General features: G+C 58.0%; 2 protein-coding genes across 24 annotated transcripts in view; both read left to right on the forward strand.

The window, feature by feature from the left end:
- Nucleotides 1–5,589, forward strand: part of SORBS3 (sorbin and SH3 domain containing 3) — a 30,423-nt gene extending 24,834 nt beyond the window's left edge. For 12 of the 15 annotated variants that reach the window (XM_033228168.1, XM_033228177.1, XM_033228090.1 and 9 more), the window contains 5 exons: nt 1,196–1,507; nt 1,802–1,905; nt 2,425–2,531; nt 4,764–4,821; nt 4,923–5,589. In XM_033228168.1, coding sequence (XP_033084059.1) covers nt 1,196–1,507; nt 1,802–1,905; nt 2,425–2,531; nt 4,764–4,821; nt 4,923–4,929 — 588 coding nt within the window. In that variant the 3' untranslated portion in view covers nt 4,930–5,589. Of the gene's footprint in view, nt 1–1,195; nt 1,508–1,801; nt 1,906–2,424; nt 2,532–4,763 lie in introns of all 15 variants that reach the window. The other 3 variants (XM_033228117.1, XM_033228147.1, XM_033228216.1) reach the window with 1 other exon arrangement.
- A 2,807-nt stretch (nt 5,590–8,396) lies between these two features.
- On the forward strand, nt 8,397–24,681 carry PDLIM2 (PDZ and LIM domain 2). 9 transcript variants are annotated; one of them, XM_033228332.1, is made up of 10 exons: nt 8,397–8,415; nt 10,693–10,787; nt 11,440–11,591; nt 14,793–14,862; nt 14,989–15,134; nt 15,295–15,373; nt 19,416–19,492; nt 19,711–19,856; nt 21,960–22,077; nt 24,100–24,681. In XM_033228332.1, exons 2-10 carry the CDS (start codon nt 10,695–10,697, stop codon nt 24,275–24,277), a joined length of 1,059 nt encoding a protein of 352 aa, XP_033084223.1. In that variant the 5' UTR covers nt 8,397–8,415; nt 10,693–10,694; the 3' UTR covers nt 24,278–24,681. The 9 variants fall into 9 exon arrangements, 8 of the variants coding, with proteins under 8 accessions (XP_033084223.1, XP_033084166.1, XP_033084187.1 ...); XR_004441089.1 differs by lacking the exon at nt 8,397–8,415 and adding an exon at nt 8,840–9,621 and having other exon boundaries at nt 19,667–19,856; XM_033228275.1 differs by lacking the exon at nt 8,397–8,415 and adding an exon at nt 8,840–9,621.

The following is a 24,681-nucleotide window of genomic DNA, read 5'->3' on the forward strand; positions in this document are numbered from 1 at the left end:
GTTGGCCAGGATGGTCTCAATCTCTTGACCTCATAATTCACCCACCTTGGCCTCCTAAAGTGTTGGGATTACAGGCATGAGCCACTGCATCTGGCCTAAAAACACTTTTTAAAAAAAGAGTCCGATGTACCTAGCTTCACCCAGGATTTCAAAATTTTCCCCAGTCTCTTTCATTATGCTTCCTTTAGTGTAGTCTTTTTTTTCTTCTTCTGCATTTTTTTTGAGACAGAGTCTCACTGTGTTGCCCGGGCTGGCCTTGAACTCCTGGGCTCAGGCGATCCTCCTGCCCCTGCCCCTATCCCAGTCTCCCAAGTAATTTTGGTCCATTTTTAAAAGATCATCGTAAACTTCTAGAGTTATATGTATTTTAAACTGCAGGTTGCAGGGGATCATAGTCAGCATTTTTAAAGGTATAGACAGAAACGTTAGCGTGCGTCACGGGCAGAAAGAGCACTTTATCCTACTGTAGGCAGTTCTGTGTACACACATATGTATGTATTCTGGGCTGTTATTAAAACGTTTTTAACTGTGGAGTGTGGTGAAACAAGTTTGCAAAACGCTGTTCTGGAAAGCAGAGAAGTGGTCTGCCTTTGGTTGATTTGGGGAGCAGCGACTATGCTTCCAAAATCAGCCAAAGACAGACCATAGTGAATGCTACCCAGAAGAGCTGGCCCCAGGGACAGAGGGGGAAGAAGGTGGCTGGATGGAGAGAGGTGAGGGCAGGAGAGAGCAGGGGAAGGCAAGGGCTGGAGGCCACCCTCCCAGGGAGTGGCTCTACCTAATGTCAGCCAGCCTGTGGCCTTGAGGACTCCCTGCCTGTCCTGGGGAGTGTGTTTTTGACACACCTATGACAGGATCCCCCAGCGTGAGGCAGGAACAGGACCCAGGCAGGGCAGTAGTGGTAGCACCTGTCCCGTGTGCCTAAGGAGTGGACTATTGATCTCGTTCACACCTCATAGTGACAGTATGGTTATTTTCACTTAACGGAGGAGAAAACAAGGCTCAGAGAGACAGAGCAGCCTGCCTGAGGCCACACAGCTTGACCTGGCGGAGCTGGGTTTGGATCTGCATTATTAGCCACGGGCTCACCTGTGATTGAAGCTCTGAGGGGGGACCTTGCTATGCATCCCAGATAAGGCACCCGTGGGTGCATGGCACCAGGAAAGCCCCACAGACACTGACTTTCCCCCCTCAGGGAGAGCACATCTGCCTGATCCGCAAGGTGAATGAGAACTGGTACGAGGGGCGCATCACGGGCACGGGGCGCCAAGGCATATTCCCCGCCAGCTACGTGCAGGTGTCTCGTGAACCCCGGCTCCGGCTCTGTGACGACGGCCCCCAGCTCCCCGCATCTCCCCGCCTGACCACTGCCACCCGTTCAGCCCATCACCCCAGCTCCCCCTCAGCCCTGCGCAGCCCAGCTGACCCCACCGACTGGGGAGGGCAGACCTCCCCCCGCCGCACTGGCTTATCCTTCTCCACCCAGGAGCCTAGACCCCAGACCCAGGTGAGGTAGCCTGCCTCCACCAGAGAGCCGAATTCCTCCCCACCCCCCATCCCCCACCCCAGTGACTCGTCCACACTTGGGAATCCGTCCCAGACAGCCCTGGGACAGACAAGTGGGGTGATAGGGCAGAAGCTAGTATGGCAGCCCCACCCTGGCCTGGGGAACCTCAGCCTACCGAGCTCTAGCCCAGGGAACTCTAGATGGAATCCCAAAGCCAGCCCAGGCTCCTCGGTGTTCTTGGTTCATCCATCATCTTCCTGCCTCTGACATCCCTTTCCTCCTGTCAATCCTCAGAATCTTGGCACCCCTGGTCCAGCTCTGTCCCACCCTCGAGGTCCCAGCCATCCCCTGGACCTGGGGACCTCTTCTCCTAACGCCTCTCAGATACACTGGACCCCGTGAGTACCATCTGAGGGCTTGATCAGACGTGGGGAGGGGTCACTGGCAGGCAGTGCCCCATATTCCACCCTCCCCCAAGTCCCCACCTGTGGATTTGGGAAACTTGTACCAGGTAGCCCTTGTCCTCGAAGAGCTTATGGTGATTTGGTGCAGGGAGGAGGCGCTGGTCTGTGATGTTCCCAATCCCTCCTGGCAGCTACGTGGTCTTGTAACCTTGGTCTCCTCATTGGGTTTCTAGCCCTGAGGTCAGTGCATGTATAATTGAAGTGTGGAACCGGTAGAATGGACAGGAAGGCACCAGGTGCTCAGAGGAGGCGAGGGTTCAGTGGCTTAGGGCCCAGAGGGCAGAAGGCAGGCCTGGGAAAGACTGCACTGAGCACAGGCAGAGTCGCTCCGAGGAGCTGGGGCAGCGGCTAGTGAGAGCGTGAAGGGACCCTGGGGCATTCACAGGAAGTGGCAACACTTGCGTTAGAGCCTCTGGGCCCGTTCTCCGGTGGCCATGATGATGCTTCTCGTAGGTACCGGGCGATGTACCAGTACAGGCCCCGGAACGAAGACGAGCTGGAGCTGCGCGAGGGGGACAGGGTGGATGTCATGCAGCAGTGTGACGATGGCTGGTTTGTGGGTACGTGGGCAGGCCGGGAGGAGGCATCTCAGGGCCCCAGGGGCTGTGGGTAGGCTGCTGCTGCCTGCCAGTGCTACTTCAGCAAAGATGCATGGCCGACCACCCCCCACTCAGCTTCCAACCGGGCTACTGGGGAGGGCCTGGCACCTGATGCTTCCCCAAAGCCAGCACTTCTGTTGGCTGCCTTCCTTCATGCCCTGAAGAGGCCGAGGCCCAGGAGGAAACTGGCACCAGTCCAGGGTCACCGATGGAGTCACTGGGGACCCAGGCCAGGGTTCTCGACCTCCAGAGCCCTGCCCCTTCCTCCTGCCTCTGGAGCAGCCCTCGGGGAAAGGACCTGGTGGAAAGGACCAGGACTGACACTTGTGTATCCTCCAACCCCTAGCTGGCTCCTCCAGCCTGGGAGGAAAAGGGAGTGGAGCAAGGTCCCAGCCCCTCAGGGCTGGCCCAAGGGCAGCTCTGACCAAGGACAAACGCAGGAAGCCTCAGGTTGGCCTTGGCCTGAATCAAGGTGACAAACCTACCAGGCTTCACATGGCCTCTTTCCCCAGAGTGGGCTGGCCCTGTGCAGGTCTCATCTTCAGAGGATGGGCCGTCCCCAGAGACAAGAGAGTGGCCAGAAGCCCCCTGCCCCTCCCCAAGCAGGTTTTGAGGCCTGAGGGGTTGGGGGGCTGCTTGGGCAGCCCCTTGACCTGGCAGCCCACCCTTCCTGATCTGATCCCTGTACAGCTGCCAGCCAGTCTCCTGACCCACCCAGGACCTTAAGCACTACCCTGTGAATGGCCCCTACCTTCTGGTGGGGGAGGGAGGCGGTGCTTAGAGATGTATTCAAATTTACTCGATATACTTTTGCTTTGGAATTTTTTTTTTACAACTACTAATAAAGTTTTGCAAATCTATGCAGACAAGAAGAGAAAGTACCACTTTTGTGTTATGAGCCACAAGTGCTTTGAGAGGAATGGGTGAGACTTGTGCCCTCTCTGGTATGGCAGCCACCAGCTGCATGCAGCTGTTGAAATGTAGCTCAAATGAAATAAACTAAAAATCCAGTTCCTCCGTTGCATGGGCCAATCTCAAGTGCCCAACAGCCACACGTGGCTAGTGGTGACGATTTTAGTTAGCACAGGTCAGGGAAGGCTTCCTAAAGGAAATGAGGGAGCTGGGCCTGGAAGGGCAGGGGAAGGATTTTGGGAGGCGGAGAGGAAAGGGAGGTACTCAGGGCAGAGGATGAGGGTGGGGGTGGGATGAGCATGGGCTGCCCCCAAGGAAGTCAGGGTGCCAGCCTTGAAGGGGAGGCTCAGGATCATCCATTCACCCAAGGTCAGGAGTGACGTTCATTTGAGTTTATATTCCTATTTTTCTATATATAGGAATATAATAATATTTATTACATATCTGTATTTCTATATTTCTCCATTCCCTCTTCCTCCCAGGCTGGAAGAACCAGCTGGGGGGTGTGGGGATACACAGGTGTGAGCTCTGGGCCTTTCCACCGGGAACTCTCCCCAAGTGCTGCTCCAGAGGCAGGGGTGTGCAGGGGAAAGGTGCAGGGCTCCGAAGGTCGGCAACCCTGCCCTGGGTCCACAGTGACTCCATTGGTGACCCTGGGCTGGTGCCAGTTTCCTCCAGGGCGTCACTCTCTTCAGGGCATGAAGGAAGGCAGCCAACAGAAGTGCTGGCTTTGGGGAAGCATCGGGTGCCAGGCCCCCCAGATGCTTTGCCCGCTGGGGTTCCCCCTCCTCCTCTTCAAGACATGAGTTTCTGTGGGGCTGTAGACCAGAGGCTTGGATCTGTGTCCCAAGCTTGCTCCTAAGCATCGGGATACTCTCAGGCAATTCATTCAGCCTTCTCTTAGGCCTTCCCACCCATCTCTAAGTGAGGGTGCCGTATTAGACCAGGGATGTTTCTCCCGATTTCAGTTCTGTGGTTCCTCCTCCTGCGTCCCCACTTTGCGGAGGAGGTGGGGAGTGACTGCGCGCTGTGTACAGTGTGATGCGCCTTTGTTGATGGCTCAGATTCTTTGGTTGTTGAGTGTGGGAAGTGTAGCTTTGCCCATCTAAGCTTCTGCCGCTAGGGGGCAGGAAGGAGGAGAGCAAATCCAACTCCCTCCCTGGGCTCCCCTACAGAACTCCCCTACAGTTCTGGGCACTGCCGGCAGGGGGCAGGCCCTCACCCTTGCATCCCTGTTGAAGAAGGGAGTGGGGAACGCTCTTCCTGCCTTTCCTCTTTCAGGTGTCTCCCGGAGGACCCAGAAATTCGGAACATTCCCTGGAAATTACGTTGCCCCGGTGTGAGTGGTCTCCATGGCAACTTGGAGCCAGCCAGGATGGGGTGGGGAGCGGTGGCACTCGTGGGAGGGACATGACCCCTGCCCACATCCTCCTTCCCCAGGACCTGAGCTCCCGGCATCTGCAGACGACCCCCGCAGCCTTTCCCTCGGACCCCCCTCGAAGCCCCCTGGACTGATTCCCACCCACGACTCACAGACATTCCTCCCACAGCCCTTTCATTTCCTCCCCACCCCACTCCCCAAAGACAGAGGTCCGCTTTGAAGTGGAGACCATTTCCAGGCCTTATTGAGACCAGACCCCAAGTCCCCCACCCCCATCCTGCTCCAGCGTTTCCTCTAACAGGGACCAGCGCTCCGCTTTGCCCCCAGGGGGTTCCTCTAACCAGGACCAGCTTCCTAGCCTCCTAGAGACCAAAGGCTGCCCCCGCCTGCTGGGGTTCCTCCCACCACCCCAGATTGCTGGCTGCCCACTTTGCCTTCTGGCCTCCAGCTGGGCATGGGGGGGCCGAGCAAGGCGGGGGACAGCAGCACCTTCTTAGCGATCCAGGCCTGGCAAGAGCTCTGGCCCCAAGGCTACCTCTTCCCAGGGGCTGCCAAGTCCTGGGCCTGGCCCTGGAATATCACCCCGCACTGTGGGGCCGGGCACCACTAGCCTGGCTCACATGTTCCCCAGGGAGACTGCTGTGTGCTGCCCACCTGCCTGCTGGCTCTCCCCCAGCCCCACGTCCCCTCTGGAAGAGAATGTAAAATAAACCTGGACACAAGGGACTTTGTCTCTGAGGCCTTTTCCTTGGGGTAGGAGATGCCTTCTTCTGTCTGGGAAGATGGGAATTCCTTCTGCTGGGGGCTGTGCTGGGAGACAGGTGGGACAGGTGTGTGTGTAAGGGAAGGATGGAAAAACACCGTTATTACCTCCAAAGATCTCTGCCCTTGGGTGTCAGGCAGGCTGGGATAGCCCCCACGATGGGGCAGCTGTGTGGCAAGAAGTGCTGGGAGAATGAACAGTGCCAGGCCCTGGTAGCAGGGAGACATCAGAGATGGGGGACTGAATGTGGCCTTGTTTGCAGACTGTTTTGATTGTGGAGCTGCCACCGTGGGGTTGCTGGGCTAGATGACATTTCTAACTGTTGTGCTGTTTTCCTTCTGTGTGCTCCATTTCCACACCGAAGCCCTTGGATGTGTGTTTATCCTCCTCTTCGGGCTCAGGCGTTTGAGCAGTCCTTTGTGGGAAGCTGGGAGTGGTGAGGCACAGCCAGCCAAAACTGCTCTTGAACAAGGGTTTTTTTTTTTTTTTTTTTTGTGAGATGGGGTCTCTTTCTTTCGCCCGGGCTGGAGTGCAGTGGCCCAATCTCGGCTCACTGCAGCCTCTGCCTCCCGGTTTCAAGCAATTTTCCCACCTCAGCCTCCTGGGTAGCTAGGATTACAGGGTTGCAGCACCATGCCCAGCTCATTTTTGTAGTTTTAGTAGAGACAGGGTTTCACCACGTTGGCCAGGCTGGTCTTGAACTCCTGACATTGGGTGATCCACCCACCTCGGCCTCCCAAAGTGGTGGGATTACATGTGTGAGCCATTGCGCCCGACCTTCAACAAGGTTTTATAGTCCTGGAGCTTGCGGGTCCCTGTGGGATGAGAGTGGTGGCATAGTCCAGGCAGAGTCCAGCCACTCTGCCAAGAAAGGCAGCTCGGTGTCTCAGCTGCTGCTGAGAGGTGAGCAGGGCACCAGGGCCTCTCTGTGTGTTACCTAACTTGAGCCTCACCATGGCAGGTTATGATTCCATTTTACAGAGGGAGAGACCCAGGCTCTGAGAAATTAAGCTTTCTAGGTCACATAATTATTCAATGCTGAAGTCAGGTCCACCTCACTTCCTGAAATCTACCAAATGCCCAGGCAGCCCTCGCCCAGGGGCCCTTGGAGAAGGAAGGCCATGTGTGAGGTCAGGGACTTCTCTAGGGCGGTCCAGGGTTGGGCCGCTTTTATGTTCTTCCTGGCAATCCTGTCTTCTAGGCCTGTCACCTAAGGCAGGTGTGAAGAGGTGGTGGCTGGAGTGAAAGGTGGTGGTGCCCAGTTCTGTCAGGATAGAGGGGAGGGGCTCGTGGTTGACAGGGCAGTGGCCTAGCCCTGGCTGGTTTCTTGAACTTGGGTGCGGCCTGACCCAGCAGGGGTTAAACAGCGGCTGGAAGAACGAGTCCTCCATCCACCTCCATTCTCACCCTGGTCTGGTTCTAAATGGGCAGGTCCAGCCCATCCTGGCCTGGAAACGACCATTCTTCAGAACCCACTGGCCAGGTTGCCGTTCCCCCATCCCAGCTCTTTTTTCATGAACTCCCTGATGCCCTCATAAAACATATCAGGGCTGAGGCCTCCTCTCCCTGGGACAGAGACCAACTCCACGCCCTCTCTTTGATGGAGCGCTGGCACCTCCCGCAGCTAACAAACCCTCCGACCCTGGCTGTCTGCACCACAGTCCTGCCTGAAAGATGCTTCTGTGTCTCGACCTGGCCTGAGTGGGGCGGGGGGGGGGGGGGGGGGGGGGGAGGGTGGTGGTGAAGGGAGGATCAGAGGCTGCTAGGGATGGCTCACTCATGAGAGGGGAGGGCGGTGACATGGCTTACCCAGGGCCACAGAGAGGCTACGAGCAGGACGTGTCCCTTCTGTGCCAGAGTTGTGCCCTGCCTGCATTCGCTGGCTTGTCTTTGTGGTGGGTTTTGTGAATTCACAACCCACCCATCAGAAAGCCCTGCCAGATGAACCTGGGGCTGTTTGTAGAGTCTGTCCAAGGCATGCAGGAGGGGCTCTCTGAGGAAATGATTGGCTTTTGTTTGGTTCACTCTCCATTCCCAGAGGCAAGCACGGTGCCTGGTGCTCAGTACTCACTGGTGCTCAGTACTCACTGAATGAATGCTGTTAGAATGATTGCATGGAAGAACTGAATGGATGAATTTCCCTTCCTTTGGGTCCCTTCCCAGGAGTCCCCTCCCCATGTGAGGCAGGGACTCTGTTTGACACCTCTGTGCCATCCTTGGCTTTTGTCCATGGCCAAGCAATTTTTACAACAGGAGGGTAAGCGGCACATTATCCCCATTTTCCACATGGGGAAACTGAGGCCTGGAGGAGCTGAGGAAGTTGCTGAAGGTCACACAGCCAGTGAGACACAGCTGTGCACTTGGGGGCTCGTGTGTGCCCCCGGGGCTGTGCTCACCCTGCCTGTAGTTGCCTCTTCCCTCAAGAGGCTTCCAGTCTAGTCAGGAAGGTAGAACAGGTGCAATCAGGCCAGGTGGTCATGCCAGGAGGCTGGAAACCAGCCAATGGGAGAGGAGTTTGCACACCCAGGACAGAGGCTGTGGGAGGAGAGAGGCCGAACTGTGAATGCAGGGAGGCTGAGAAGAGGGCACGGGCAGGTGAGGGGCGTGGGGAGGCCACTCTTCACAGAGCGAGCATGGAGGGAATGACTCACACCTGAGGCAGGCGAGGCACAGCTGCGCCCACAGGTGTGATCCCCTGAAAACACAGCAGCTTGGCAGCCAGAGGCTAAGTGGAGACCCAAGGAGAGGCGGCTCTGTGGCCCTGAGGTCCCCGGGGAAAGGGTTGTCAGGTACAGCTCCTCCTCCCTAAGTTGGCACCTGGGTCCCCTCCTTGGCTGCCCTCTCCTCATCCTTACAGCCTGAGCTCCAGATGCTTGAAAGAGGACGGGGGAGGGGGCAGGAAGCGGGGTGAAGGCCTGCAGAGAGGGTGAGGTGAGGGCCCACGGGAACGGGAAGGTACCAGCCTAGGGGTGGGGGTGTCCAGTGAACCCCCAGCCAGGAGGCTCTCTCTCCATCTCCTAGGGCCCCTGCGGGTCCCCTTTCCAGGCAGAGAAGTTCCAGGCAGAGAAGTTCTGCGCTGGCGAGAAACCAGCGCTCAGGAAGGGAGTTGGCGGGAGGAGGGTGGCCTTGGTTTGGGATTTGTGTGTGTCAAGGCCGCATCTGCGCCAGCTTCCGAGCCTGGAGTAGGTGGAGGAGCCAGACGGACCGCAGACGCACCCAGGCAGCCCACCCTGCCCAGGACTTGGGGATGCGGAGCGGGAGAGCGCGGCCGGCGTAGGAAAGCTTTATGGGGCTGCCCCCTCGGCCGTCTGCGAACTGGGGCGCGGGGCCGTCACTGGACCGGCTCCGCTGTGCCCCGGGCGGTCGGGGGTGTACGGGCGCTCCGGGGAGGATGCGGGCGCCACCGGCTGGACGGCTGCAGCCTGCAGGGGGCCCTGGGGACAGCCTGCCCCATCCCCCCGGCGGGCTCGGGCCAGGTGGCAGCGCCTGGGCTCGCCGCGCGGAGGCGGCGGCTTCCCGGGCCAGGGGCGGCGGCAGGGGCGGCCCCGGGATCACATGGGCGGAGGCAGGTCCCGGAGCCCCGGGCGGGCTCTCCCCGGAGTCGGGCAGACGGCAGCGGGAGCTGCGGCGTCTCCTCGCCCTCTCTCCCTCCCGGGCCTGGGCGCCCAGCCCGACAGGTGAGCGGCAGCCAGGTGAGCGTGCCCACCTGCGCCCCTCCGCGCGGCCCGCCATCCCCGGCGCCCGGTTCCTCTCCGCGCCCCTCTCGGCGCGGGACCCTGGCCTCGTCCCCGGCCCGGCTCCTTGCAGCCTCGCATCGGCGGGGGCGCCCCCGCGGGTTGCACTCTCCCCGGCCGGCGCGCTCCTCCTCCAGCCCCCGGCCCGCAGGGTACTTTGCCCTCAGAGCGAAGGAGGCACCAGAACTGGGAGAGCCGGGCCATCCAGCTGGGCACCTCCCCGCGGCGCCCGCAGCGCGGAGTCCACTGACCGGCTCAAAGGTCTGGGAATCTCAGGGCGGCCGCCGAGTCGCCAGAGCCGGCCTCGAGGACTGGGGTGGTGGCGGTGCGGGGTACAAAGGCCAGGCCTGGGCCCAAGGGGAAGGCAGCTGGGGATGGAGCGGACAGACCGCTGGTGCTCTTGATAGATTCTCACAGCGCTTGTGTCCCCGGGGCAGCCCCAGGATGGGTGCTGGGCAGGGTGGTGCCCAGCCGGGTACCGCGGCTTCCTGCCTGGGTTGGCTCCTGGTTCCAGAGCTAGAGGCTCAGGAAATCCCACAAGGGTCTGTCTGCAGGGGCACTTCCTTGCCCAGCACAGGGGCTGTGGATGGGAGGCCTGTCACCACGGCTGTCTGTTGGGCAGCATCAGGAATCTAGGGTGGGTGTGCCCAGTTTGACAGATGAACCCTGGCCTCCTTGCCCTGGCAGCAGGCCCCTGGGGGAGGTGGGGAGCCTGGTCTTGCCCGTGTGAGCCACTTTGCCAAGAACGAGGTGGGCAGCTAGGAGGCCCATGTGAAGACCCAGCCTCACCCCACCAGCCCCTCACCTGGCCAGTGACTTCCACAGTCTGTACCGGTGCCAGCCTGTTCCTCCCGCTTCCTGAGCCCTCCTCTCCCTAGGCCACTCACCAGCCCTCCCCAAGAGTGGAGAGGAAGTACCGTGCGCTGTGGGTTTTGGGGACAGGAAGCAAGGGCTAGTGGGACTGAGCCCTGATGGTGGAGGAGGGGAGATGGAGGCGGTGCTGGCATCTCCTCCACTTGCCAGCCCCTGCCCCCCATGCTCCAATAAGCCCCCCACCTGGCAGCCTGGGCCGCCCCCTCCTGGGAGTCGCTCCCTGGGCTGAAGCCTAAGGAAGGGAGAACACAGAGGCATGGCTTCCCAGGGTGGGGGGAAGTGAAACGGGGTGAGGGAGGGAGTTAACCACTTCCTCTATCCACCCCAAAGACCCTGAGTAACTGCTCCGGGAGCTGTCGTGCCCTCTCCTTCTCCCTTTGGCCCCTCTCCTGCTGCCTTACAGTACCCCCAGAGCCGGGTGGGGGCACGGACTTCACCTCCTGGTCCTGTCTTCCTCAGGTATGGTGCTCACAGTGGATGTGGCCGGGCCGGCGCCCTGGGGCTTCCGTATCACAGGGGGCAGGGATTTCCACACGCCCATCATGGTGACCAAGGTAAGGATGGTGGCTCCAAGAGGTGAGGGGGTCCTGCCAGAAGTGAGGTCAGCCATGTTCACCCCACTCTGCACAGAAGGCTTGCTTTTTCTGTTTTGGAGCCAGGGACCTGCTGCTGCCTGGCGTCCTGGCTGCAAGGGAGCCGTGGCCCTTTGCCACGGGGATGTGGTGGCCACTTCAGGAACAGACCTTGGGACTGAAAAGGAACTGGGCCGAGGACAGGGCCTGCTCTTGCCTCCCCAGTTGCCATCCCCACACCTGCAGGCAGCCATTTTGGGTGGTTACTAGAACAAGAGCCCCGGAGTTCTTGGCAGTCTCCTCTTGACCCGGGCCGGGCTGGGAGCATTCGCAGGAGGGCTGTGCAGGCAGTCACCTGCAAGGTGTGATTTGCACGGGCAAGGCTCTCTATCCAAAAGTATTTCCAAGCACAGTTCCTGAAATTCTGCCACTGCACATTCTTTGGGAGGCTCATTAGAATGCCAATGTGGGGGGACAGCTGATCAGTTGGGTGTCATGAGCAGGCAGAGGGACGTGTAGGAGGGTGCAGGCAGGCCTGGGTCAAGCCAGCCTCTGTGTTTCTTGGGTAGCAGAGTGGGAAGTCCCTTCCCCAGGTGGGCCACGATCTGAGCATGCCAGCTTCTCATGCCTACAGGTGGCTGAGCGGGGCAAAGCCAAGGACGCTGACCTCCGACCTGGAGACATAATTGTAGCCATCAACGGGGAAAGCGCGGAGGGCATGCTGCATGTGGAGGCCCAGAGCAAGATCCGCCAGAGCCCCTCGCCTCTGCGGCTGCAGCTGGACCGGTAGGGCCTCCAGCTCTGCAGAGCCTGTGGCATTCCCCTTCCCCCCGCCACCCCACGGAGCAGCCCTTGCTCCTGCCCATGGCCTAGAGCTCAGCCCTAAAGCGGCCTTCTTGGGCCCTCTCTGCACCTTGGTGAGAAGGTCCTGGGCTCTGCTTCCTGCAGCAGGGTGGGCTGAGGGGTGTTCCCGTGCCTGGTTGGGTAAAGGTGGGCGCCAGGCTGGGCGTGCAGTCACAGGCTGGGCAGGGCGAGCTGGCACCAGCCACCTGGAAGCCCGGGTTTGACTGGTTCCCAAGAGTGTGCAGGGCACAGGGCGTGGGCATGAAGTGGGTTGAAGAGGGGAAACTTCTGGGCTAGGTATGCCCGAGGCTGGTCCCCAGGACTCCTGCCTCCAACAGAGTATGGCCTTTGTTTAGTTCCCAGCTGGAAGTGAGGACGTGGGGGGCTCATTCCTCAGAGCCTGTCTGTTCCTCCCCATCATGGCTCTGGGCCCTGCTGGTGAAGTTGGATTCCCCATCCTGGGCCTTACTCCTAGGCTTTTGAGCCTATAAGCCAAGGTGGGGCCAGGGTGGGGCCTGGAGGCCAAGCTATAGGGGGAACAGGTGGCTCCGTGGGGTGGGGCTTCGCAGTGAGTCACAGATCAGGAATGCCAGGAGATTCCCAAGTCAGGAGAGCCCTCTACACAGGCCTGGAACATGAGTCAGACACCTCTTGCGTCCTGGCCACCCCCACATTGTCCTGCTCTCTTCAGCCCTACCAAGCCCCTCCTTCTCCAACTGCCCTGCCCTGTGGTGTGGCAGAAGCTGACTCCCTTCATGTCGCTCAGGTCCCTGGGTGTTTGCAGCAGTGGGACCCCGAGAAGGAGGGTAGAGAGCACCTCATGGTTTCTGGGAATAAGACGACACCGTCTCTTCCTCTGGGGTTCTCTGGAGGGTTCCGGGCTCCAGGAAGGTAGGTAGGCCTGGGCTGTAAGTCAGGCCTCTGGTTCTGCACCAGGCAAGCCCAGACTCCAGTCTTTTAACTTTTTTTTTTTTTTTTGAGACAGAATCTTGTTGCCAGGCTGGAGTGCAGAGGCGTGATCTCGGCTCACTGCCACCTCTGCCTCCTGAGTTCAAGCGTTTCTCCTGACTCAGCCTCCCGAGTACTTGGGACTACAGGCACGTGTCACCACACCCAGCTAATTTTTGTATTTTTAGTAGAGATGGGGTTTCACCACGTTGGCCAGGATGGTCTCGATCTCCTGACCTCGTGATCCACCCGCCTCGGCCTCCCAAAGTGCTGGGATTACAGGTATGAGCCACCGCGCCTGGCCCAGTCTCTTAACTTTTGCTGACGTGCCCCTCACATCTCCGGCCTCCTACCCTCCCAGGTGGCCTTTCTAGCATCAGAAGCCCTGGGGCAGGAAGCAGGGCTCCAGGCTGGAGCCAGAGCCTGCGCTCCCGTCACTCTGATCCCATGGCTCTCCCAGGAAGCTGAGGGTCCTGTTGCCCTACATCTCTAGAAGTAGAAGCAGCCTCACAGCCAGGAATGTGTGGCAGGATGGGACGAGGCAGGCTGTCCCCTAGCCCTGACTTCAGTTACCTCCCACTCAAGGCTCCAGCTGGGTTCCACTTTGGAAGAGGGTACCCAGGGAGCCGGGAGGGGGGAGCCCCTCTCACTGGTGGGGAGCTGGGCCTGCTTGTCTGGAAGGAGGCAGGTGAGTCTTACCCTTTGTTTAGCTGGGGAGACCCCCGAGGAAGGGATCAGGAGTGACGCTCTCAAAGGCACCCTGGCCTCCAGTGGGCAGGGTGCGCAGCTGGCCCAGTCACCATGGCCTCTAGAACTGGAGGCAGCTCACTTTCCCTCTCTGGGCTTCAGTTTCTCCATGGGTTAAAATATAAAGGAGTATTTCTATGAAATCAGTCATCGGGCCGGGCATGGTGGCTCACACCTGTAATCCCAACATTTTGGGAGGCCAAGGTGGGCAGATCACCTGAGGTCAGGAGTTCAAGACCAGCCTGGCCAATGTGGCAAAATCCCGTCTCTACTAAAAACACAAAAATGAGTCAGGTGTGCCGGCGGACACCTATAATCCCAGCTACTTGGGGGGCTGAGGCAGGGAGAATTGCTTGAACCCAGGAGGCAGAGGTTGCAGTGAGTCATGACTGCGCCATTGCACTCCAGCCTGGGAGACAGAGTGAAACTCCATCTCAAAAAAAAAAAAATGTAATCTTCCCCCATATCAATCTACAAACCCGAGGCTGAGCGATATCAGTGACAAAGTCCAGAGTGCAGGATAATGTGAGGACTCTAATAAAATGGAATGTTTGAACTTTCTGATGAAGTTATCTACATTCTACTTTTTAGAACCAAACTATCCTTTCTTTTTGGGGAGTGGGTTTTGTTGTTGTTGTTTGAGATGGAGTCTCTGTTGCCCAGGTTGGAGTGCAGTGGTACAATTTTGGCTCACTGTAACCTCTGTCTCCCAGGGACAGGCAGTTCTCCTGCCTCAGCCTCCCAAGTAGCTGGGATTACAGGCATACGTCACTATGGCCTGGCTAACCTTTTTTTTTTTTTTTTTTTTTTTTTTTTTTTTTAAAGTATAGACGGGGTTTCACCTTGTTGACCAAGCTGGTCTTGAACTCCTGACTTCAAGAGATCCACCCTCCTCAGCCTCCCAAAGTGCTGGGATTATAGGCGTGAGCCACTGTGCCTCGCCTTGGTGTTTTTTGAGACAGAGTCTCGCTGTGTTGCCCAGGCTGGAGTGCAGTGGGGCAATCATGGCTCACTACAACCTCCGCCTCCTGGGCTCAAGTGATCCCCCCACCTCAACCTCCCAAGTAGCTGGGACTACAGGCATGCTCCACTATGTCCAGCTACTTTAAAAAAAATTTTAGTAGTGACGAGGTCTTCCTATGTTGCCCAGGATGGTCTTGAACTCCTGGGCTCGAGGGATCCTCCTGCCTTGGCTTCCCACAGCGTTGGGATGACAGGCGTGGGCCACTGTGCCTGGCCAACTGTCCTTTCTTTTAAGAAACCATGGTGGTCATTGATGATAGTTGTTTGTCTTGAGTTTGAGAAAGTTAAAAGTTGACAACCTGATGTCCAAATTTTCTGTAGCTTTTACTGGTGTTGAGAAGCAGATCTGGGAACAGTTTTGGCCTCTTTTGGGGATTGTTGGGTGCAGGGCCCCGGTGTCACTACGTCCCTCTGTTGCCTCCTCAGGTCTCAGGCTGCGTCTCCAGGACAGACCAATGGGGACAGCTCCTTGGAAGTGCTGGCGACTCGCTTTCAGGTAAGCTGGTGCCCTCCCCTGGAAGCCTCAGCACCCTGATCGCTGGTGCATGAGAGTGAGGCCCGAGGGCAGGGCGGCCTTGGTGGGGCAGCCCTGCCTTTCTTGACATGGCCACTCTCTCCACAGGGCTCCGTGAGGACACACACTGAGAGTCATTCCTCCCTAAGGTCCTCCTACTCTAGCCCAACCTCCCTCAGCCCGAGGGCTGGCAGCCCCTTCTCACCACCACCCTTCAGTAGCCCCCTCGCTGGAGAGGCGGCCATCAGCCGCAGGTGAGCACGCCCGTGGGTGGGCATCTTGGTCGCCTGGGCTGCCAGCTCCAGGCTGGCTTTTTGGAGTTGCAGGAGCTCTGCTCAGAGGAGCCTGGGGCAGCATCCTCCCTGGGCAAGCTGGGGGTGGCCCCAGCACACACTGTCCCTTTCCCACTTTCAGTTTCCAGAGTCTGGCGTGTTCCCCGGGCCTCCCTGCTGCTGATCGCCTGTCCTACTCAGGCCGCCCCGGAAGCCGACAGGTGAGGCTCTGTAGGGGAGGACAGGCTGGAGGAACAGAAGCACCTCCTGTTCCTGTGGGTTGCCAGTGCCCCGGGACTGCAGGCAGCCAGGCCCACCTGGGCAGCCAGGGCCTCCTTCGCCTGGCGTCAGGCATGCTCTGCTCCTGAGCCAGGGAGGCCACGCTTCTGGTTGTGGGCCACATGTGCTGTGCCCAAGACCTGCCTGGCAGTGCCCAGTGGCCTGTCCATCTCCTGCACCCCTCTGACCACCCCTCTCCTCTCCCCTTCCCTCATCCCCCTCCCCTCATCCCCCTCCCCTCCCATCCTGCTGACTTCCTCCTGCCTGTGTGTTTCTCTTGGGCTGCGGCTGAAATAGTTTCGCTGCTGTTGTTGGGATGATTCCCTTTAGGCTCTGGCTGCATCTCTCGAATACATTCCTCCCCATTCCAAGACCCGGGACTGCCCGACTCCCACCCACACCCTCCTTTCCTCCTCTGACTCAGCCCAGAGATGCCCCAGTGGGACTGCAGTTCTGCCTGGAGCTGCTCTTGGCTGGTTCTGTCTCCTCCTCCCCCCACCCCTAATCCGACCAGCTCCCCTGGACTCTCTTCCAGCCAGGTCTCAGTGGCCACTGGTGACAGCCTAACCCCCTTCCTGGGTGGTATTTCTCCTCTTCAACAGTGGGGGATGGTGAGGGAGTGAGGCAGCCAACAGCCGTGGGCCGCAGCTGCTGGGGACGGCATCGGGGGCACGTCCAGCCTTTGGGGTGATGGGGATACAGCCCAGCTGCTGAGCCCTACCTTTGGGTTGATTCTGCATTACAGAAAGCAGAGCCTTTGAGGGTGGCCAGGGAGGGCACTAGAACCCAGGGGCTCCGGAGGAGGAAGGAGCAGGATCTTTCTGGCGTGGGGAGTTGGGGGGCTTCCGAAGAGGGGCTCCCTGGTGACCTGCTGCATGCCCACCCAGGGGCAGTCTGGCGTTGTGGTCATAGAGATGTATTCCATGGGTCCCCTTTGTTAAGGAATTGAAGATGCAGTTGTGGAGATAAGGCAAACTTGCAAAACAATTTTGGAGCAATTAGGCACTAAGCAGTGTGGTATTTTTTTTTTTTTTTTTTTTTTTGAGACGGAGTCTCACTCTGTCGCCAGGGCTGGAGTGCAGTGGCCAGATCTCAGCTCACTGCAAGCTCCGCCTCCCGGGTTCACGCCATTCTCCTGCCTCAGCCTCCCAAGTAGCTGGGACTACAGGCGTCCGCCACCTCGCCCGGCTAGTTTTTTTTATTTTTTAGTAGAGACGGGGTTTCACAGTGTTAGCCAGGATGGTCTCGATCTCCTGACCTCGTGATCCGCCCGTCTCGGCCTCCCAAAGTGCTGGGATTACAGGCTTGAGCCACCACGCCCGGCCAGCAGTGTGGTATTAATTACAAAAGCAGGAGGCATTCTGGTGGGGGAGTTGGGGAAGGAAGGCTGTGTGACGAGTATTGCTGGACATTGGAGGTGGCGGCAGGAGGGTTTAGGGAAGGATGAGCAGGAGGCCCGACACGCTGGGAGATGGGGAAACAGTGGTCCAGGCGAGGCCTGGTATACTGGGGCTGGGGGATTTTTTAGGGAGAAGCTTTGTTCTGAGACAAGCCAGGAATGAGCTTGTCTCAGGGCTAGTCAGTGTTAGTCCTGGCTCCTTTCCGCAAAGTCTCTGGCGAGCTGTGGTCTCAGCAGGACCACATGCTCAAGGGCAAGCCTTCCTGAGCTTCCCCCTCGTGTTGTCCCCAGTCCAGGAAAATGAACGGTGTGGAAGGTACAGAGGCATGGATCCCAAACCAGCGGCAACACCTGAGAACTTGTTGGAAATGCAACTTCCCAGGCTCCAGCCTATACCCGCTGAGTTGGGCATGGGGCTTGCGGGTCACGTGTCCAGAGCTGGATGTGGGGAGACCCACCTGGGTTGGTCCCACCTCTGCCATGACGACTTGGACCAGTCCCTCTTCCTCTCCCTGGGCCTCAGGTCAGACTAGACGCTCTGAGTTCCCTTCTCTGACCTTGATGACTCTGCTCATTCCTTCAGCAAATATTTGTCGAGCAGCTGCTTCATGTCAGACACTCATCTGGGCTCTGGGGACGCAATCGTGGAAAAACAGAGTGACACCTCTGACCTTATGGAGCTGACGTTCTAGTCTACAAATGACGCTGTGGTCCCACAGCTGCCTCTTGAGAATCACTGTGTAGCTGGGTGCTGTAACATGCGCCTGGAGTCCCAGCTACTCAGGAGGCTGGGGCGGGAGGACTGCTTGAGCCCAGGAATCCAGACCCAGTTTGGGCAACATAGTGAAACCCCATCTCTTTAAAAAAAAAAAAAAAAAAAAAAAGTCACTTACACTCAAGAGTCTTAAAAGTTCTAAGAAGTCCCATGGGAAAGAAACCCACTTAATTTTTCTTTAGATCCTAAACTTGTTGAACAGCAAAATTTCTCTTCTGTGAAGGCAAGGGTCCCTAACCCCTAACCACCTGGGAGGAAGGGAGGGAGGAGAAAGGCATTGCCTCTCTCAGTGGGGGAGCTAGGCTCCTTCTCTGGGCCGGGCAGTCTGGTGGGAGTGTATGGGAGGAATGCTGTGAGCTAGAGAGGCAGGAGTGCTGTGTCCTTGTGGCCTCCTGACATGGCCAAGGCTGCAGAGAGCCGGAGGCCCAGGACGCCCTTATGGTGCCTCTGGAAATGACAAGTTCCCTTTGCTGGTAATCACATGCCTTGGTGAACAGGGGCCAAGTGGAAAAAGCCCCTCTCCCTCTGGCTGGGAATGGGGACTTGCCTCATGGAGGGATCCTGGGCCGGTGCCCCAGGCAGGGCCCATGTGGTCTGTCTGGAGATGTGCTGTGGCTCTTGAGTACCTGCAGAAACTATCTCTAGGTCCTTCAGGTGACCGCACAGCCCCGGGCAGTTGCCCTGCAGCCCAGGTGTGGAGTCCCAGCCCTGCCTCTGATGCTTCAGGTGGCTTAGACCAGCCACTTTGCCCTTCTGACCTGCAGTCTCCTTACCTATAGAATGTTTTACTGAAGAACCCTGAGAGCAGAGGCATGTGAGGGGAACTGCTGGTGGGGCGAGGGTCTAGGGCTGTTTGCTTAAGATCCAGAAGTTTTTGCTTTAGCTTAAAGATTTATGCAATTTTCCATCTAGCTTCATAATTCATCCATGACTTTGAATTTTAAAATGGAGAGAAGTTGGCTTCCCAGGAAACGGTGCCCCTGGCCCTGGGCACCAGCCTGCCTGGCTGTCTCCAAGGCTCTCCTTCCCAGTGGCTGGTGCAGGCTTCTGGAGCTCAGTTGAGTCCCATTGGGGTGGCAATGGAAAGGGAGCAGGGGAGCGGGGAGTACAGAGATGCAGGCTGGAAATCGGCCTCCAGGAACAACGGTGAGGTTGAAGGTGAGATTTCCAGGTTGGGAGCACATGTAAGAGCCCCAGATAGACAGGGCACACCTGGAGATGGGCATTGCTGCCAGGGTGTGGCCCAGGGAGGGCTCGGCTGCCCAAGCTCCATGGGGCAGGCCCAGACCTCCCAGCAGAGCAGGGACAGGCTGGTCAGCCTAGACCCCCGCCTCTCGGGAGAGGAACCAGCTCTCCTTGGGAAGACAGCCTCTGCCCCCGCTGGCCCTGGTTCCCAGGGGACCTCGACCCCTTACTTCATCCCTTTATGTTTCCATCTCCTCAGTGTAAAAGGGCAGCATGCTTCCTCTCTGCTGGTTCTGTGGGATCGGAGCCAGGCCCCAGTGTGCAATGTCTTTGCACACAGATAATAGCGTGTGTGACAGAGGACTCTGCTTAGCTGTCGCCTGCTGCCTTCCTGCTGCCTGGTCCCCGGCAGAACCCACATGCCTCCCTCACCCTCTGGACCCTGGCAGTCTCTGTGCCCTCGCTCCAAGGGAAGGGGCAGGGGTCTTCTGGTCGGTGAGGGCCGGGGGCCCCCTGGTGTCGGGCCTGGGAACAGTCGGGCTAGGCCCTCCTGGGTGTGTTGGTCCAAGGCTCCGGCCCTGACTCCTCCCCGACTGCCTCCTCCCCGACTGCCTCCTCCCCACAGGCTGGCCTCGGCCGAGCTGGCGACTCGGCGGTGCTGGTGCTGCCACCTTCCCCAGGCCCTCGTTCCTCTAGGCCCAGGTACCAGCAGGCCCAGAGGGGCGGGTGGGGTCTTGGAAGGCTGGGAGGGGCAGGAGGGAGATGGGTTTTCCCGAGAGGGATGGGGTCCCCCAGCCCCAGTTGGTTCCTCCACCTCCCAGATTCCTCCCCTCCCCCACTCTCTTCTCCTGTCCTCCACCCCCTTGCTTGCCTAAGCCCCGACAAGGGACCCTCATTCCTGGCTGCCACCCACCCAACAGCGTGGACTTGGAAGGGGGAAGCCTCCTCCTGGACGAGGACTCGGAAGTCTTCAAGATGCTCCAGGAAAATCGCGAGGGACGGGCGGCCCCCCGACAGTCCAGCTCCTTTCGGCTCTTGCAGGAAGCCCTGGAGGCTGAGGAGAGAGGTGAGGGCCACAGGGGCTGGGGAGGGGAAGGAGATTCCCTCTTGTATCCCAGGCCCTGACTGGATGGGTCAGTGAACCAGTGTTCTTAAGTGCCTGTGAGGCGCTCACCACGGGACTAGGCATGGAGCCCAGAAGGGTGCGAAGCCCCAGACCCTGCCCTTAAGGAGCTGAAGGTCTGGGAGGGTCACCAGCGTGCTCCCAGACAGTAGTGGGCAGTAGCTGGCTGGGATGGGAAAGTGTCATTAGAGTGATAAAAACGGTGGCGGGGCCTGAGGCTGGGCCTCCAGGGAGGGCTTCTTGGAGGAAGAGGGATTTGACTTGGCCTCTTGGCCTCAGAAAAAAACATCAAGACTTAAACAGCATTAAGATGTTGGCAGGAAGCACTGTGGAAGGTGGAGGCTGGCGGCCAGAGGGCTTTGGGGTGTGGGAGCGAGAGAATGGGGGCCTGATAGCATGGCAGGGCACCAGTGGAGGCCAAGCCCCTGCAGTGAGGGCCCTCAGGAACCAGGCTGAGGAGTGCCCTGACCCAGGAGAGCCATTAAATACAGATGCCAGGCGAGCAAGACATACGGAGGCTTGCCAGAGTTCAGTTATTCATGTGACAGACACTGACTGTGTCCATCCGAGGGATCAGATGTGTGCAGAGTGTGGGGATGGAAGGTGGCCGTGACCCCACTCCTGCCCTTGGGGAGCTCCGTTCACTGGGGCAGACAGGCCTGGCCAGCTCCCATGGAAGTGGGCGCTGCTGTGGGGGTTCCTATAGACGCTCAGCACCAATGCCCTTTAGAACAGCAGGGAGAAGGGGAGGGAGGCAACAGGACAGGCAGGAGAGTGACCAGAGAGGCTGCATAACTCATCCATGACTTTGAATTTTAAAATGGAGAGAAGTTGGCTTCCCAGGAAATGGTGCCCCTGGCCCTGGGCACCGGCCCACCTGGCTGTCTCCAAGGCTTTCCTTCCCAGTGGCTGGTGTGGGCTCCTGGAGCTCAGCTGAGTTCCATTGGGGTGGCAATGGAAAGGGAGCAGGGGAGTGGGGAGTACAGAGATGCAGGCTGGAAATTGGCCTCCAGGAACAACGGTGAGGTTGAAGGTGAGATTTACAGGTTGGGAGCACATGTAAGAGCCCATGTGGACAGGGTACACCTGGATGTGGGCAGGTAGCTGGTTCTAATGCTGATGTTTAGCTCCAAGGGGCATTTGCAGAGGCATGGGGGTGGGGTGAGGTTTGGAGCAAATCTTGTCTGTTTTGACCCTGAGGCCTCAGAAGGTCCCAGGAGGCAGCACAGGGAGAGGGCAGTGCCTTTGCCAAGGGAGCCTCAGTGTCCTTAGCTGCAGGCAGGGGTGACAGCTGCCCCATAGCCCTGGGCTTCATCTTCGTGTGGCTTGAGAACTCACATGCGATAATGCATGGAAAAGCCCTTTGAAAGCCACACCGAGGCATTGCACTCCTGTTGCCATCTCGGGTTATTATCTATTTATTTTTATTTTATTTTATTTTATTTTTTGAGACGGAGTCTCGCTCTGTCGCCCAGGCTGGAGTGCAGTGGCGTGATCTCCGCTCACTGCAAACTCCGCCTCCCGGGTTCCCGCCATTCTCCCGCCTCAGCCTCCGAGTAGCTGGGACTACAGGCGCCCGCCACCTCGCCCGGCTAGTTTTTTGTATTTTTAGTAGAGACGGGGTTTCACTGTGTTAGCCAGGAGGGTCTCGATCTCCTGACCTCGTGATCCACCCGCCTCAGCCTCCCAAAGTGCTGGGATTACAGGCTTGAGCCACCGCGCCCGGCTCTCAGGTTATTATCTAATCACACTGTCACTACTGGGTCACTAGAGAAGGGAGCGCCTGCTTCACCTGACATGTCACACACTGAGCACAGACGGCCCCAGGTGGGCAAACTAGGCCTTGTACTTGCCTTCTTCGTGCCCTTGCCCAGCCTCAGCCATGGGTCTGGCAATATCACCTTCCTCCTTACCCAGTGCCACCGTCAGCGTGACTTTAGGGGTCCTCTTCTAAGGGTGCTTTCCAAGACCACCACCTTAGAGCATCTTTGGGAGGTTGCTGTGGTTGGTGGGCTCTCACCATGTGTCTATCTGCCCTGCCCTCAGGTGGCACACCAGCCTTCCTGCCCAGCTCACTGAGCCCCCAGTCCTCTCTGCCCGCCTCCAGGGCCCTGGCCACACCTCCCAAGCTCCACACTTGTGAGAAGTGCAGTACCAGCATCGCGTGAGTGTGGAGGAGGGTGGGGGACCTGAGCCTTGGCAGGGGAGTTGGGAGGGGGACAGGGCACTGGATGCTTTCAGGAAGGGCCGGGCCCATCGGGCTAGCACTGGGCACCCAGTCAGGGACCCTAGGGGAAGCAGTGTCCCACAGCTTTGAGGGCGTTAGTTACAGGCTTCTTAGGAGCCTGTGCTAGCTGCTTCCGGCTGCGTCTCCTCTGTCTCCCTCTCCTCCTTTTCCAATCCCTTTTGATTTCTCTTCGATAATTTCAAAGCCTCTGGAGATCTACCTGGAGGTACAGCACATCCTCCTGGAAAATCTTGATTTTTTTTTCCCCCTTCCTCCCCCTTTGGAGCAGGCAATGTGGCCTCATTTTTCTTGTTTTTCTTTTCCTTTTTTTTTTTTTTGAGACAGTGTCTCATTATGTTGCCCAGGCAGGAGTGCAGTTGTGCAATTTCGGCTATCTGCAACCTCCGCCTCCCAGGTTCAAGCTATTCTCGTGTTTCAGCCTCTCGAGTAGCTGGGACTACAGGCGCCTGCCACCACGCCCAGTTAATTTTTGTATTTTTAGTAGAGACGGGTTTTCCCCATGTTGGCCAAGCTGGTCTCGAAATCTTGACCTCAGGTGATCCTCCTGCCTCGGCCTCCCAAAGTACTGGGATTACAGCTGAGCCACCGTTCCCGGCTGAGGTGGGCTCATTTTTCTCATTGGGTGGCATTTATAATGCAACCACATTCTCTGGAAGGTTGCTGAACACCCTCCCGTCCCCCTCCCCCAACCCCTCTCTGGTAAATTTCTGAAGTGTATAGCATGGGAGGGGCAGGTGATTGACTTTAGGCAAATCCCTTAAACTTTCTGGGCTTTAGTGTTTTCATCTACAGAGTGGGAGAATATCCAGTTCCCCTGCTGTGCACAGATAGGGAAAAAGCATGTTTTCCATCCTGGTTCTCAAAGGTGTATGTGTCGTGTCCCTTGGAGGATTTGTTAAATGCCGATGGCTGGGCCCACCCCAGAGCCTCCACTCCAGGAGGCCAGCAGGCCTGAGAATGTGCATTTCTTATGAATTCCCCAGTGATGCCGATGCTGCTGGCTGTGGGACCCAGGACCACACTGAGAATCACTGCTCTGTGAAAAATCCAGGCAATGTGGGACAGACTCATTGGTCTTTGTGTGGGAGGAACAACTTTTTTAAAAAAACTTTAATATTTTTAATAGAGTTTCACTCTGTTGCTCAGGCTGGAGTGCAGTGACGCCGTCATGGCTCACTGCAGCCCTGAACTCTTGGGCTCAAGCGGTCCTCCCATCTCAGCCTCCTGAGTAGCTGGGACTACAGGCGTGTGCCACCATACCTGGCTAATTTTAAAATTTTTTGTAGAGATAAGGTCTTGCTGTGTTGCCCAGTTTGGTTTCAAACTCCTGGCCTTAAGTGATCTGGCCATCTGGGATCCCAGGCGTGGATTACAGGCGTGAGCTACTGGGCCTGGCTTTTTTTTTTAAAATTAGGTGTCCCAGCAGTGGCAGCGGTGGTGGGGGTATGTGTGTGTTAGGGGGTTCATCACAGTGAGATTCCTGTGTGCAGCTTCAAGAGTCAAGTCTCGGGCCGGGTGCGGTGGCTCACGCCTGTAATCCCAGCACTCTGGGAAGCTGAGGAGGGTGGATTATCTGAGGTCGGGAGAGCAAGACCATCCTGGCTAACACGGTGAAACCCCGTCTCTACTAAAAATACAAAAAATTAGCCAGGTGTGGTGGCACATGCCTGTCATCCCAGCTACTCGGGAGGCTGAGGCAGGAGAATCGCTTGAACCTGGGAGGTGGAGGTTGCTGTGAGTTGAGATCACGCCATTGCACTCCAGCCTGGGCAACAAGAGGAAAACTCCGTCTGAAAAAAAAAAAAAAATATCAAGTCTCTGAGAAGGCTTTGGGCTCTATCCAGATCCTGACGCTACAGTGGGGACCAGGGCCCCTGGGCGTGGTGGCCTCCTGCTTGGTGCTGCGGCTCTGAGCTAAAGCCTCTCCCTCCCCTGCAGGAACCAGGCTGTGCGCATCCAGGAGGGCCGGTATCGCCACCCCGGCTGCTACACCTGCGCCGACTGTGGGCTGAACCTGAAGATGCGTGGGCACTTCTGGGTGGGTGACGAGCTGTACTGTGAGAAGCATGCCCGCCAGCGCTACTCCGCACCTGCCGCCCCCAGCTCTCGGGCTTGAGCCCGCCATGCCCTCAGCCTGCCTCCCTGCTGGGCCAGGGTCATGCCTATATAAGTTGGCATGGCAGGGACAATGGTGGGCAGTTGCTCTTACATGAGCTAAGTTTGGAGACCTGAGGCCCCTTTGTCCTCACTGGATGGGCCAAGGTCTGGGACCTGTTGGACTGTGGGTGTCTTACCCTCACCTTGCCAGGCCTCTCCCCTGCAGGACTGGTATTGCACTAGTCTGAGGTGGCCACTGCCTTTGATCAACCTTTGTGTACAGTGGTCTAAGCAGGGTCAAACACAGAAGTGGAAAGGAGAGAGGTGGGCCAGGGGATAATGGTGTCACTGTATAAAGTTTTTGACTTATGAGCTGTATAAATGTATGAATATGGACAAAATAAAGTGGACGTCCCTTCCTTC

The sequence above is a fragment of the Trachypithecus francoisi genome, unplaced genomic scaffold (assembly GCF_009764315.1).
Source record: "Trachypithecus francoisi isolate TF-2019V2 unplaced genomic scaffold, Tfra_2.0 Contig01440, whole genome shotgun sequence".
Taxonomy (NCBI): domain Eukaryota; kingdom Metazoa; phylum Chordata; class Mammalia; order Primates; family Cercopithecidae; genus Trachypithecus; species Trachypithecus francoisi.